This window comes from Artibeus jamaicensis, unplaced genomic scaffold (genome assembly GCF_021234435.1).
Source record: "Artibeus jamaicensis isolate MK-2021 breed Jamaican fruit bat unplaced genomic scaffold, CSHL_Jam_final contig_519, whole genome shotgun sequence".
NCBI classification, from domain to species: Eukaryota; Metazoa; Chordata; class Mammalia; order Chiroptera; family Phyllostomidae; genus Artibeus; species Artibeus jamaicensis.
The window spans coordinates 33,906,121-33,922,114 of record NW_026521871.1 but is presented as its reverse complement, the minus strand read 5'-3'; the positions used below and the strand labels follow the sequence as shown (position 1 = coordinate 33,922,114).

At 38.5% G+C, this 15,994-nt stretch overlaps 1 protein-coding gene across 5 annotated transcripts in view; it reads left to right on the top strand.

Moving 5' to 3' along the window:
* SATB1 (SATB homeobox 1) overlaps positions 1-8,897 on the top strand; it is a 98,921-nt gene extending 90,024 nt beyond the window's left edge. For 4 of the 5 annotated variants that reach the window (XM_037143973.2, XM_037143975.2, XM_037143974.2 and 1 more), the window contains 2 exons: positions 2,203-2,406; positions 4,640-8,897. In XM_037143973.2, coding sequence (XP_036999868.2) covers positions 2,203-2,406; positions 4,640-5,140 — 705 coding nt within the window. In that variant the 3' untranslated portion in view covers positions 5,141-8,897. The remainder of the gene's footprint in view (positions 1-2,202; positions 2,407-4,639) is intronic. The other variant, XM_037143976.2, reaches the window with a different exon arrangement.
* The last annotated feature ends 7,097 nt before the right edge of the window (positions 8,898-15,994 follow it).

Below are 15,994 nucleotides of genomic sequence, written 5' to 3'. Positions count from 1 at the left end.
ATCAAATTATTTTTAGATAAGGAATTAGAAGTATTATTTAAGGGCAGAGGTTAATAGCAAACTACTGGAAATGTTATGTTAGTCATGGGCAATTAATAAAAATAAGGATCTATCTCATAAGTATAGAGGCATGGAAGTGACAATATGAGCAAAATATTTGTTGAATGAGTCAGGGCTCTTTTTCTGAAATATTTGTTAAACCAGCGTGAATGTGATTGTTTAGGAATTAGCTATCATTATTAGCCATTTTAAAAGAACTAATGATTTTCTTTTCCAAAGAACATCTGTGATCCACATGTTTTTTCACATATATCCAAGTGCTAACTGAACTCTGCGTTAAAAAGTTTCTAAAGCAAGCTTTTCTTACATGAATTGTTCTTAATTTAACTTTTAGCAATTTTTAGTTACAAGCATTAGTTTCTAAAAAATTTTTTTCTTAGATGCTCAATGTTTAGCACTTAACTGCAATGATATAAGACTAAGTAAAAAAAAAAAAACTTTTCTGTTTGAACCTTCTGACATCTCTTGAAAGAGAAATAAAATTGTACTGCATGCTGCATTTAGGCAGGGGGCCTGCCGTTTATCTCAGCCAAAGGCTGCAGACCTGGGTGGGGGTGAGGGGCAGCGGCCATGACACAGTTAAGGTTCAAGCCTACAGGAGGGTGTGTCTACAACCTTCACAGCATCACAGCTTAGAGCGAAATAAAGACATAACTTAGACGTAGGAAAATGTGAAGTATTCTCATGGCTTGTTAGATAACAAGTATTTACCAGTAAGAGCTAAATAACCACATCCAGGCAACTCCTGTGGCTAGTTCTAAAAGTCAGGTAACAAGGAAACTGTACTTTATCCATTCACATCCAGATCATTTAGTGGAAATTTTCCAGAAGCTCCTTTGTCTTAGGCTGAGTTCCCTAAAGCAGCACCTAGGATGGGGAATCACATGCCCTGGATTTGGTGAGGGACGTGGAAGGAGAAAGGAGGATAGGATAGGGTCCGGTAAGAATGTGGTCTCAGGTAAAGTCTGTATTCGTGGCAGGGGTAGGGCCATCTCTAGAAAGTAAATCAATCGAAGGGTAGATGAGTTGCCACTTTGGAGTTAGGGGGCAGAGACTTTGTACCACTGGGTCAGCCAGCCGTAGCCACCTTGGGTGAGGGGCCAGGAAAGACATGGAGTCACAGCTGTCCCGGCATCTCTGGGTGAGATGGCCCCAAGACAGTTCTCCAGAGAAGAGCATGGCTGGAACCTCTTAACAGGCAGCACAGCCGCTGGTGGCAGTGGCCTTGGCTGGTGAAGAGGGTCTGGATAGGGTGCTCCCCTTCCTGTCCACTCCATTCCTTAGTGTCCATCATGGCAGCCAAGATGAAGAAGGTTTCAGATGGTGATTAGAAAATGTTAGACAATGTACTCTGTTAGACTGCTCAGTTTTTGAAAGATGATCTGAGGATCAACAGTTCAACTTTAGGAGGTATTAGTAAGGTTCAGATTTTAGCATTCATTGGGCATTTCGTTCTTTATTCAGGAAATCTGATAAAATTGCTGCTTGACCAATCATAGTGTACACTGCAGTAGGCAGCAAAACAGACCCCAAGGTGTCTTGAGAATCCTTCTTATGCCCAGTCTAATCATCATGCTTTATTTTGGACAAAGTTCTTGCTCACACAGTTGCACACGTCCCTTCTCTCTTTCATACTGAAACTCACTCATACATGCACACACACAAATATTTACAGTTTCCTTTCTGATACAAAAATTATGAACTTTGGAAGCCCTTTTAGAAAAATTTATTCTAAAAGTCTGTCCTGTCTCTTCTTAAATACCTTCAGGACCTCAGGTGGCCACTCCTCAGACAGGAGAGGGGGCAGGACTGAAGCACATTCAACTGTGCTTTTTTCCTGTTTCACACATCACAGAGTCCGTGGTATATGTGTCTTGCCCCTGGAGTCTGAAAAATATGACCCTCCTTTAAGATGCAAATCTGAACATTTATTGGAAGCAGAGCCTGTCTCCTCAACGGCCACAACTGTTCTCTTAACAGGTTTGAAAAAAAATGTTAAAGCAGATTGGAGTGTTTTAAGCTTATGAAAAAAAAAGTTCACTTCGCAGGGTTTTTTCTTTTTAAGCTCTTAATGGGAATTGTCAGGCCTCGCCCTGCCCACCTCAAAGGCACGAACTGACCTATCACTCCCTTGTCTCTAAGGGGTGGTTGTGTGAGCTGTTACGTTGGAAAGAAGATCCCTCTCCAGAAAACAGGACCTTGTGGGAGAACCTCTCCATGATCCGAAGATTCCTCAGTCTTCCTCAGCCAGAACGTGATGCCATATATGAACAGGAGAGCAATGCGGTGCATCACCATGGCGACAGGCCGCCCCATATCATCCACGTTCCAGCAGAACAGATTCAGGTTCGTTTACCTTGGCCAATTCAATATAGCACTAGGTAAATAGAGCTTTAAACTTAGCAGGGATATTAGCGTTTCTCTTCTTCCCAGCAGTCTAAACACGGGCTTTTCAGCAAGAGATAGCAATACACTGCCGTCTTGCTCAGGGGGATGAAAGGAAAATTAACACTTTCTCCAACATGTGTTTTGTGTTCCTCTCCTCTCCCCACCCCCAAAGTGGCAGGAACCCCTTTTTACACTTCTTGTTCAGCAAGCACGTCTTTGTTAAAATTGGGTTGTTTTGGGTATAAGAGCTTACATTCTTAAAAATCAGAATTTAAACACTCCACCTTTACTTTTTAAAACGAATACCTACACTGCCCCCAAGGAAAGGAATTACCACTGTTTTCTGTAGAGGAATTTTGTAGAATTACAATTTCATACCCTGGTTTCTGTCCCAAAGGAGGAGGGGAGGGAAACCTAACTGCATTCTTGATTCCGACTCCTTGGCCCTTCCTGCCCCTTATGGTTACCTCCCTGCACCCTCCTGGAAGACAGGTTAGAGGTGAGTCACGTCCGCTTGTCTCTCCTTTAGAACCCCTCTCCCACCACCCTTAAGAAAGGAGAGTCTAGAGGCCTGCTGCCCCCTGTACCATGGCTTGGTGCTGCTCCTCAGCTGAGCGGGCACCAGTTACCTTTGCCAGCAAAAAATGGACACAGAGAAGGGCACACTGGCTTAAAGACCTGCTCTCTGGTGAAGATATGCACTGTGAAAGGACATACTGAACATGCCAGTAGACAGAGATCACTGTGCCAACAGAATCAGCCTTGTACTAGCTTGTCCTGTCGTGGGACGTGTCTCCGATCATCCACTGAGGAGACTCCCCTATGGATTTAGATATGAAAGCCCTGGGATCAAGTAGTTATTAGTACCCTTATGGCCTCGATTGCTTAGGAAGTGTGTTGAAATTGAACTTGAGCTTTATAATTTATTAGCTTTCCCCTTTAAGGGAAAAATGTCATTGCCTTCCAGAGCCCTAAAATTCTACTACCTTTGGTGAATCACCTTCATTATTTCTGGGTTTTGCTGTAAAAAAAAACACATATATAGCTAAAAACAATAATAGGGTTATCCATCCACTAGGAAAAAAATCTTTGAGTGTGTATTAAAGATAAATTGAAAAAGAGAATCCCTTAGGATATCAAGCACTAAAATAATCTTGAAAGCCTGATAAACTTAATGTTTAGCAAAAACAAAAAAGAGAAAGATATACATAAAGTAATAAAAATAGGGCTTGTTTGAAAATGTAAATCGTTTTAAATAAAATTGCTTCTTAGGGGGGTAAAAGGTAATGCTTAGGTGCAGTATGAATATTCTGATATTTTGCTGCTTACTCGGGACGATTTGCTCTGCTGATGAGAGTTACGGGCAGAGACTACAGGTACATGCATGTGCCACACATTTGTTCCATGTAATTGTGTATGGAAATGACGGCACATGTACGGATACTATGAAAGTGTCTGTGTACACTAAATTTAAATCCTAGTCACATCCGAGTTTACTGTAGACAAAACAGTACTCCAGCCATTGTGTGGTGGATTGAACCTTCATTTTTCGGTAAGAAAAATCTTGCACTGTCAGCTTAGTGCAATTCAGAGCTGTCTGGTAGCAAATTCACAAATGGGAGAGTCTCACAAATCCTTTGGACTCATAAGAGATAATGCTGAAGAAGAGCAGAGGACTATCTATATTACTTGTAATTTAAAGAAAACTTTGTTTTTGCTTCACGATTCATCCATCCTATGACAGGGGGCAGAACACACATTTCTTTCATAATTCCATACCTCACTTTTCTGAAATGCCTTTGAAATCCGTCTCCATCTTCCTTTTAAAAAAGTGTTAATCATTTACATCATAATCCCCTTTGCTACATTGGAGTTTGATGGGTGGCCTGGTGAAGTTCATAGCTCTCATTTCAGAGGAGCCTCCCCCCCCCACCTCCAAGATGGAAGCCCTAGTAGACCGCCCCCAACCAGATTCCTTTCTTCCTTCCCAATTCTCATCATTTTGGGGTTTTTTTCCCCCTTTAATGCTATGGGCCATTTAGCTGGCCTGCCTTTTGAGCCCAAGTCTTTTGTCTCCATCAAATTAGCTAGCCAGCCGTGGGATCCCTAAGCATGTGCTTGGTCGTTGTAGCCAGCTGCGTGCACGCCTGGGAGAACGCAGAGCTCTGACTGTCTGCCTGTTCCTTTCCAGCAGCAGCCCCAGCCCCAGCCGCAGCAGCCGGCCCCACCGCCCCCGCAGCCCCAGGCACAGCAGCCAGCAGGCCCCCGGCTGCCCCCGCGGCAGCCCACGGTGGCCGCGCCGGCCGAGGCTGAGGACGACAGCCGCCAGAAGACCCGGCCACGAACAAAGATTTCCGTGGAAGCCCTCGGAATCCTCCAGAGTTTCATCCAAGACGTAGGCCTGTACCCGGACGAAGAGGCCATCCAGACTCTGTCTGCCCAGCTGGACCTGCCCAAGTACACCATCATCAAGTTCTTTCAGAACCAGCGGTATTATCTCAAGCACCACGGCAAACTGAAGGACAACTCCGGCTTAGAGGTGGATGTGGCCGAGTACAAAGAAGAGGAGTTGCTTAAGGATTTAGAAGAGAGTGTCCAAGATAAAAACGCTAACACCCTTTTCTCGGTGAAACTGGAAGATGAGCTAGCAGTGGAAGGGAACACAGACGTTAACGCGGACTTGAAAGACTGAGATAGAAAGTATTATTTTCATTCAACAGTGCCACTGGTATTTACCAACAAAATGAAAATCCACCTGTATTTGCTCACAAAACCTTTGTTGTTCATGGTTTGGCCAACGACTCTTCAGAAAGTTGCACAAACAGGAAAGTGGAGAAAGGATAATACAGACTGCACTAAATAATTTTACTCTGTTTTACAAACTGCTTGGCAGCCCCCGGTGAAGCATTGAGGATTGTTTGGTATTAAAAATTCAAATTTGCGTTCACGGGATGCACCGAGGTGTGTACCCCGTTAGCATGATACCAGTGATTTTTTAAAATAATTATTATTATTCTGGAGCCTCAAACAAGCATTATAACTTCTGTGATTATCATTTCCTTCCTTTAATTATTTCTGTAACACTCCACACTGATCTTTGGAAACTTGCCCCTTATTTTAAAAAGAAAAAAAAAAAGAGTTTGTTACTCTATTGTATGTTACAAAAGAACTATAGACTGTGGAATGCAGTTTAAAGATGACATATGCCAACAAATGCCTTGTAGTATATGGCACTGCCGTAATTCAAATTTGTGTTTATTTTAGAAATAAAAGTTCACTGTCATTTTTTTTCATTCTCATTGTTACATGATTTTTTTTTAAAAAATGAAAAAAATGTGAAACACAATTTAGTCCTCATTATTTATTTGTAGATCCTGCAGCATCCTGTTGTAATTAATTTTTTGGAAGTTTCCGTTAAATGTAATATTGCTTCTCTTGTTACCATACTGATTCTTTTCTATTTATAAATGTATTTTGATGGGCAGTAAAACAAAGTGTCTTAAAAGTTTTAAATAGAGAAAATGTGCTTTACACAGTTGCCTATAAAAAGTGCTCTATGTTATCCAAGCAATTCATACTATAAGCTTCACTCTTATTGTTGTATGCAATTTTTACTATCATGCAAATAAGCTTAGGTAAATAAAACTAATAGATCACCTTAGAAGATTATGCAATTAATGTGAAAATAATTGATGTTTGCAATGTGTCTTCCTTTGGTTTACAATCAATTTTAAAGCTACATCTGTATAAAATTTCTGTATAAAGGTGTATTTCTTTTTTTTTATGAGTTCATGGCTATGAAAACACCAGCTATTTTGTTGCAGCTGGCTGTTTTTATAAGTGTACCACAATTTTCTTTATGCAGAAATGTTCTGATTAGGAGTGGTTATTGACTGTAACTACGCAATTAAAATTGTTTGTATGGTATGACATGGTAGGGTTTGTCTGCTTATGTGAAGTCACCTTCAAGAGTCCAAGACGGCCCTCCCAGTTAGGTGCATGGTACTACCTTCTTGATATTTCACTGATTTTATAAAAGGCAATTGAAAAGTCACTCACTAAATTCAAGTCACAAACACATGCTCATTTTTTAAGTGTAACTAGGGAAGAGGCTAAACTATTTTAGGTTAACATTTTGCTTAATAAACAGATAGCAGGATGGTCTAAAGACTCGCCAAAAAAAAACAACAAACCATAAATCCAGTCTCTGGCAGTTATGTACTGAGGATGGATTCATCTGCATTTACTTCACAATACTTCAGTTATGGCAACACTTTTTTAAAGCTCTAACGCACAGATATTTTTAAAGGCCACTAATAGTAACATTAAAATAAGCATGGAAAAATGGACCCTCTGTATAAAAACTCCTTAATAAGCAGTGTATTTTTCTAAAGTTATAAATGGAGTATAAGTTAACTCATTTGGTTGTGTATGTCATAACTATAAGAACCACATGAAGAAAACAAGAATAACACACCTGGAATTTAAACACAGTTTTCAAGATAGAAAATTAGTTGTGCTAATGGTCATAGGATTGAGGCCAGGGTTGCAGTTTTTGATATTTTTTATAATTACTTTATATTTTGCTTCCTGTTTTGAAAGGGTTCCTAGATGTTGGTTAATAGGTGTGTCTGGGTTCCTTAAAACCTGGTTCTGAAACGGCCCCTTCTTCTCCAGCCATCGCCCTGGGCCCTGATAAGCTTGTGGGCAGGCAACTGGGCTGCTTTAGTGCTGAACTTTTACGTAGGAAGCTGAAATGGTATCATTGAAAACTCCCCATTCACTTTTAAAAAGTACTGTTTACTTTTGAAGTGCGGCTGAACTACTCTGAAAGCAGCTGGCTTCCTGCAAACTTAAAAATTGAAAAAGTTTTTAATTTACTTAAGTGAGAAAACTTTTAAACATTCTTGTTCACGAGACTTGAGAAAAGCATTTGAATAAAAGGAGCTTGAATTAAAATAGAGGTTAGATTTCATGTATTAAAAAACAAATAGAAACTAGTATGCCATGAAGTTTTTAAGAAAACTATCTTCCTCTTTCTCTTCTCTGAGTTTAAGGAAAAACATAGAGCAGAGAGAATATTTTCTTAACTAGCCCAACACTTAAGGTGTCAGAGGTATGAAATTTAATATTTTAATGGGAGGAAAGAATGGGTTGCAAAATAAGATTTTCCCATTCCCAATAATCTAACTTTTGAAATGACATTCTCAGTGAATTGGTGAGTGTGTATAAGAAATCAACAATATTAACAAAATTCTTACTTAGGTCCTTTAACTTAAGCACCATAATTTTGCTAATATGGTATATTAAACCAAAAAAAAAAAAAGCACATGACAGTAAACAGTGATGAGTAGTGTGTAAAACTGTTTTCAGGAAAGATGGCACATTTTCGAAAAGATCTGTCTGGGTGACCTTCCACATGGCTCCTCCCATGTCATTACTGTGCGTAGCAGTCCTCTTGTTGCCCATGGAACAAGCTTCATTGTGTCCAAGTTTATCAGAGACTTTTTAAAAGCGGGGCATGGTAGAGCGCTTCGTGCTGTTAAGACCTTAGCAGAGTCAGGTAGTTTACGGGTAATATTCAACCTTGTACATCTGAATCTGTCATGGATTCCTTCCCTCAGCACTTTGCCACTAATTTGTATTACACTCTGTGGCCATATAATACTTGCACATTATGCAAAAAATAATGTTGATAGTATCTCCTTGGCACAAAATATGCAGAGTTGACACATAACCTTTGAAAACCAAGGTAACTAATATGTGTATGTGCCCTAGTTGTGTGGCGCTTGGTTACAAAGTCTGTACATATTGTATATAAAATGTGTATAGATGAACATTTAGTCCTAATGAGCTTAAACAAAGTGTTTTTTTCCAAGTAGTGATTATCTGTATCTGTGCTTATCTAAAATATATAGCTTGAGTAGAAAACATTTTCAGATGGTTCAAGATCGAGTAAAAAATGACAATCCCATACATTCCATTATTAAATTCTGCCCTAGTCCCTGTTGTGATCAGCTGATATTAAGGTCTTTGATTGTCACAATAATACCAAGAAATGAGGTATTCTGAACTGCCTGGTAATATTTTCAGAAAAGAGCAATCAAAATGTATATACCCTATTAAATAGCCTATAGAAATAGGACTATTGTGTTAAAACAAGCCAGAAATTTGCATGATAGTGTGGAAACCAATGGAGTTCCAAAAATATTAATTATATCTAAAATATGAGAAGATATTGATGCTATAATTTATAAATAAATATTTTTTACTTTTTAAGGGGGTATATTATGAATTCGGTGTTTCTTCTGAGGCAATCCTTTCAATGTAAATACTACTTGCATGTCCTTTGACAAAGGCCAAGCTACAATCTATTAGCATACACGTTTTTGATAAAATATAAAGTACCCTTATTAAAGAAATGTGGAAGGTGTATGTCCATAATACTATACCTGTTTACAATACCAAATGTTAAATAAAAATAGTTTGGAATCACTGTTTAAAAGGTGAGCAACATTTTTCAGCTTTTCTTACATTACCCTACTTATGTGGATCATATATATTTCTAAATATAACTTTATCCAAATACTTCTACAACAACTCCATTATGGCTTCTTGCTTATACCAAGGTTGTATATTAAGTCACTTTCTTCCATCTACTGTTTTCAGCTGCTACTAGTCCTACCGAGATCAAAGGCCTATGAGCCGGGCCCTGTTCTCTGTGATGAGGTGGTTGAGGAGGGAATGCACTAGAGTAGTAGGTTGCATTTGTTGCCTTGCAAAATAAACACTCGGCAAGGAAACCCTAAAGTGACCTATTTTGCACTAAGTTAAATGTTAGGCATTATTTCTTCACTGCCCGTTGAATTTGCTATTATCAAATATTTGCTTCTCATGGTATCCACATAAGCCTTCAGTCCGGTGACAGTCCCTAATTCATGCCCTTAGGCCCACAAAAGAAATGATGTTCCACATGCTGCTCTGATTTGCCACTCGGAACAGAACCCACAGGACCTGTTAGGCAAGGTTCAGATATTTAAATGCATCCATGAATTTGCTGAGGCTGTAGCAGGGGGATGCAAAATGAGCACGTGTCCGGAGCACAGCCTGTTCAACGGCATCTTAATGTGGGGATGGGTTTCAACTACTCCACCTTTGTTTCCGATTTTAATTTCCAAATATTTGTTTTACCACCTCATACAAAGTCTTCCTACTTTCTGAGGCCCCTTCCTAACATCCTCCTCAAATATGCTTAAAGTGGTAACTGCAACAGCATGTGTTGAATGCTTCATGTTACAAGGCAGGGCCACAAACACACCTCCATTCCGCTGTGAGGTGTGTCAGGAAGGCACTGAGATTCCCACTTCAGAAACGAGACAAGGAAGCTCAGGGTAACTGACTTGTTCTGCCACCTGGCAGCAGTGCTCTTAAAACCAAGTCTTCTGTCTACAAATGTCTGTCTCTACTTTCTCCTTTAAAAAAGCTTTCCGAAATGTAGAAAATATAGGAGAAATTCACTGCAATTCAGAATTTTCAGAAATAGCACATGCATTTTGCTACTATAAAAAGTTCATTACTAAAGTCATTGAAATCAAGTGTATGAAATATTAACCCCAAAACCATCCTTGTGTAAGATCCATATCACCAAATTTTTTAAAAAAAGCTACACTTTATTATAGGAATTTTCAAATGCACATGAAAAACTAGAGAGAAGAGAATAATGAACTCCCAAGAATTCATTACCCAGTTCGAAATATTTTTCTGTTAATAAATACTTTGCAAAACTAGTTAAAATTAAGATGGAACTTTTATGAAAATACACAAACTGTTCAATGGCATAATCTTACCTTTTACAAAGTACTGAACTTTCTGATTTCTAGAAAAAAACTAGCAACACTTGAAGTTTTTCCTAGTACCCTCTGAGAATTTTCAAAAAGCCAACTTTAGAAGGAGAACCCATAAGAATTCCACAAATATTTGTAATGTAAAAAAGACAAACCAGCCTCTCTTTATTTATAAACAATACATGCTTTCATATCATTGTTTAAACTAAAGTACATAATTTTCAGTTATGCATAATAAAATATGTAATTAAGCAACATTCCATGGTGGATTAAAGAATTAAAAGCTTCAGGTGCAGAAAAGAATTTGTTGGCATTTTTCTTTTTCAAAGTGGTATTCTGAGGTGTTACTTTTCATTTTCCTTTGACATCTTATACAAAAATAAATAGACAGAAACAGGTGAGATGCTGAGATGAAGAATTGGCTCCACTACAATAAACCTGAAAAATAGAGCTAGGCAGAATATTTGCAACATGCCCACGAAGGCTGAATCAAAAAGGACAGAAATCTTTTTAACTGGGGTTGGAGGGAGGGAAACTCAAAACGAGCGTGTGCTTCAAGAAATAGGAATTGCAAATAGTTAACTGCATTCAGTAATGCTCATATTTTAAACTATGCTAAACCACACTCCAACTGGTGAAGTCCAGTAAACTTACTATATTTTTTCAGTGAAGAATTATATTTAATAATTCTGTACTAGAAATTTCAAAGTTCATAGAGGTATTTGCAAGTATTTCTTGTCAGTCTATAGCTTTTTTTTTTTTCATTTTCTTAACAGTGTCCTTTAAAGAATAGAAAGAAATTCTTGATTTTGGGGAAGTCCAGTTTAACATGGTTTTTTGTCTAAAGGTCTGTTTTCAGTGCTGTGCCTAAGTAATATACACTCAGTCCAAGGTCACAAAATTTTTCTGTCTTTTCTTTTGGAAGTTTTATAGTTTTAGAATTTATATTTAAATCCATGATTCATTTTGAGTTATTTTATGTATGTGGTACAGTGTATCAAGGTATAGAGCAAAATGTTTTTTCTTTTTTCTATTTTTTGCATATATATTTCCAATTCTTCCAGCATTATTTAAGACATTTCTGCCTCCATTGAACTGCCTTTGCATCTTTACCAAAAACCAATTGACTTTATGTATGTGTGTGCGACACTCTGTTGGTGTGTTGCTCTTTCCACCAAGACCACACCATCTTAATTACTGTACTTCATAAGTCTACAGGTAACATACATCTTCTAACTTCATCATTCTTCCTCCAAGTTGTTTTGTTGCTTCTGAGTCTTTTCATCTCCCTGTGAATTTTAGACTCGGCTCATCATTTTGTACAAAAAATCTGCTGGATTTTGATTGGGATTGCTTAAACTGCATAAATCATTTGAGGAAGAAATGGCATTTGAACAATACTGAGTCCAGTTCATGAACACACGTTATCTCTTTTATTTAGGTCTTCTTTCATTTCTCTTAGCAATGTTTTATAGTTTTCTGTGTACAGGTCTAACACCTGTGAGTCACATTTATCCCTAAAGTATTTCATACTTTTGATTCCATTGCATTTTTTTAAATTTTTGATTTCCGATTGTTTTCTCGAATTATGACTGATTTTTTTTGTATATTGATCTTTCATCCTGCAACCTAGCCTAAACTCACAATAGTTCTAGTAGTTTTATAAAAATTCTACAGAGACAACCATGTCATCTACAAATAGTTTTATTTCTTCTTTAAATGTAAATGTGTTTTCTAGAATGTCCAGTACAATGTTAAATAGAAATGGTGAGAGCAGATATCCTTGCCTTGTTCCTGAACTTACATGTTAGCACTGTTCTAAATCCTTTACCATACAAATTTATTTCATCTAAATACCACCACAGAAGGGAGGTGCATTATTTTGATTTCATTGTTGGCAGTTGAACTAGGCACAGAGGGTATATGTAACTGACCTCAGTGGATATATCTCCCAATAACTCTTTGATGTCTCAAAATGCAGCCATAGTTTTTGCCTTGGCATGCATTGCTTTATCCTTAATTGCCACAAGGGTCAAGAAAGGGAAGTGTGCTAAAGAACAAGACAAAAGTAAGCAGAGAAGGGAACCCAAGAAAGAACAGGGACACAGGAAGAGAAGGATGATGTTGGGAGGAAATGGGAAGTCTGCCTGGTAAGTGAGATCACTCAAAGGGGAAGCATGCCTTCTACATATTTTTCTATGATGAGTAAAAACAAGAAAAAAAAAGAAGACCACATAGCAAACTGACCTCTTTAAGACCTTGGAAACACTACCTATTTTTAAGTTTGGTGATTCCAGTAAGTGCCCTAATTTGGAAAAAGAAAATATTTCTATATATAACAGTAAAAAGGGACCAAATGTACTTAGATCAGAGATTGGCAAACTATTCATCGGCCAAATCTAGTCTGCTACCTGTGTTGTAAATAAAGTTCTGTTGGAACACAGTCATGCCCATTCATTTACTTATTCTCTATGGCTGCTTTTTGGTGCAACAACAGAATTAGAGTGGATGTGAAAGAGACTGTCTGGTAACCACATCTGAAATAGTCACCCTCTGGCACCTTTACAGGAAATGTTTGTCAACCCCTGCCCTAGACCATTAGGCTGAGCCTTGGTTTGTGAAGGTAGAGAACCAAAGCAGTTTCCTGGATAAGTTGTGTCAAAGCAAAATAATCATTTCAGTATTTTTCAGGAGAGTCTGAGCATATATTAACCAGAAAACTCTTTCATTCATAATCCCATGTTTCATTTGATGTATGTGAAGAACCTAATTTGTTTATTCTGCTAATTACCTCATGGCCTACACAAGAGCCTAAGACCAGAGACCCTACACCCTGTTGCTCACTAGTAACTATTCTATAAAGTTAGAAAATTATTGACTAGAAACTTCATCCCTTCTTGATAAACTCAAGAAGTGTTAATATTCTTGGCAAAATTGTTTTTGCACTAATTGCCGTATCCATCTGCTCTGTGAGATTGATTAGACTGAGAGAACATTTGTTCTCTACTAAAATCAATGCTTCCTGGCCCAGCAGAAAGCTAGATCTGTCTTATTTCCATCCTGAGAGGACTCACCACTGACAACTGTAAGCTTTTCCTTTGAGGACTGGAGATTAAATTGGCACTTGGTTTGATAGCCCTTTAGAAAATGATTCTATCTAGAGAGAGTTCTATTGAAGTGAACTAAGGCCACAGGGATTTTAATGATTCCTTTATAGATAATGAACCTGCACTATTTCAGAAAGGCCATTTCCGTAGACCCAGTGGTTGGATGCCAAACCCTGGAGAAAAGTTTGACCACTGGAGAGCCCAGGAGGAACAAATGGCCCTCCCCTCATCTGTCTTAACTCTTAAGCTCTTGAAACCTGCAGAGACTGAGTAGCACTGTCCCTGTGCCTAAGGGAAAGCAGATGCATAGCCTAATTCTGTCTGGATTAGACCCAGTATTTTATTTAAATTAATCAATTTATTTATTTCTAAACATACACTTATCACAACAGCCTCTGAGTTAAAAAAAAAAAGAAAATGGGGAAAACATAAGAAAGAAAAACTTGTAATAAACATTTATCCCAAATATAGCAATAAGCTTTTGCTATTACAGTTCTCCTCGTGGACCTTATTGCAACACCATATTGGACAAGTATCCCCAAACCTGCATATGTGTCATACAGTGTCCTATATGAAATAAGCACCTATATGCACCTATAAATTCCTATATGAAATAAGCACCTCAATTTTACAGATCAGGGATGAAAAGATACCCTTCTCTGCAAACCCACAAAATGAATCTGAAGAGAATTTTATTCAACAAAATTTGATACTCTCTTTACTTTCGCCCAGGTAGTGTGTGTGTTTAAAATTACCATGGCAACAGAGGTAAACTAGAGTAGTAGTCCCTCTATGCTTGTCTCTCCATAGGAATCTCGTACTTATGTAAGGCTGAGTTTCCACTCAACCAGAGGCAGTTGAGGAAAATTTAAAAAACACCACAATGAACTTCCCCAGTTTGGTAAGATAAGCAATCCAATTAAAAAATGGGCAAATGACCTGAACAGACACTTGTCCAAGGAGGACATACAGAGGGCCCCTAGGCACATGAAAAAATGCTCAACATCACTAGCCATTAGGGAGATGCAAATTAAAACCACAATGAGATACAACTTCACACCAGTAAGGATGGCCATCATTAATAAATCAACAAACAAGTGCTACAAGGTTGTGGACAAAAGGGAACCCTAGTACACTATTGGTGGGAACGCAGACTGATACAGTCACTGTGGAAAACAGTATGGAATTTACTCAGAAAACTAAAAGTGGAACTGCTTTTTGACCCAGCAATTCCACTTCTGGGATTGTATCCTAAGAACCTTGAAACACCAATCCAAAAGAGCCTATGCACCCTAATGTTCATAGCAGCTTTATTTACAATAGCCAAGTGCTGGAAACAACATAAGTGCCCATCAGTAAATGAGTGAATAAAAAAACTGTGGTACATTTACACAATGGAATAGTACACAGCAGAAAGAAAGGAGGAACTCATACCTTTCACAACAGCATGGATGGAACTAGAGAGCATTATGCTAAATGAAATAAGGCATGGGGAGAAAAATAAATACCATAAGATCTCACCTATAAGTGGAACCTAATCAACAAAACAAACAAGTGAACAAAATAGAGATGGAGACTTGGAAATAAAGGACCAACTGACAGTGATCAGAAGGGATGGGGGAGGGGATAACAGGGCAAAGAAGGGGAAAGGCGAGCAAAGGAACATGAATAGAGGACTCGTGGGCAGGGACAATGGGGGAGGATTGACTGTGGGAGTGGTGAGTGTGGGGTAGGGGTGAGCAATGGGGAAAAAAGCAGGACAACTGTAACAAAGAACAGTAAAAAAAAGAAAAAACAATGAAGGCAATTTTTTTTTATAATACTGTATTTGTACATTTTGAAGGACTGCAACTTCTGACATTTTTGTTTTCTTACTTTTTGGTGGTAAAATATGTCTTTTGGATCATGTATTTTTTACTGTCTTTGTGTCCCTGCCCATGAGTTCTCTATTCATGTTCCTTCAAAAATCTTTGATTTTGTTTTATTTTGCATACCCATAAAATCCCAAGCCTAGGAACTTCTGAATTGAATCAGCAGTTCTCACACACTTTGGTCTCGGGACTTCTTTATAGTTGTAAAAATCACCAAGACTTCCACTTCCCGGAAAATGGAGGAGATACACTTTTCCTTAGTCCTTCTGCTAAGTACAACTAAAAACCTTGAACATTACATACAAAACAAACACTGCAAGACTCTGAAAGGTGGTAAGAGGAAAGCAGACCAGCTACGGACCTTGGGGCAGAAGAGACCACAGTGGTATGTTCCCCTAGTTTCTTTCTGGCCTCATACATCCTAAAACTTGGAGGGGAGGGAGGCAACAATCCAGAAATGTCCATTGGCATAAACAAAAGAAGCCCCCCAAAGTCTGCTCCCATTAGCCAAAAGAAAAACAAAGGGGAACCTAGCAAGGCACAACCATTTTAGAAAATGAGTGCCCTGATGCAGTCATACATCACAGAAAAAAATGTTCTTTACCTCACTGAGGGCAGCAAAATTGAGTGGTGAGCCCAGATTTCCACTCTCAAGAGACTGTAACAAGGAGCCCCAGCCTCCCCAGAGAAGGTCTAGTGGACAGCTAATTCTCTCGTCACCGAC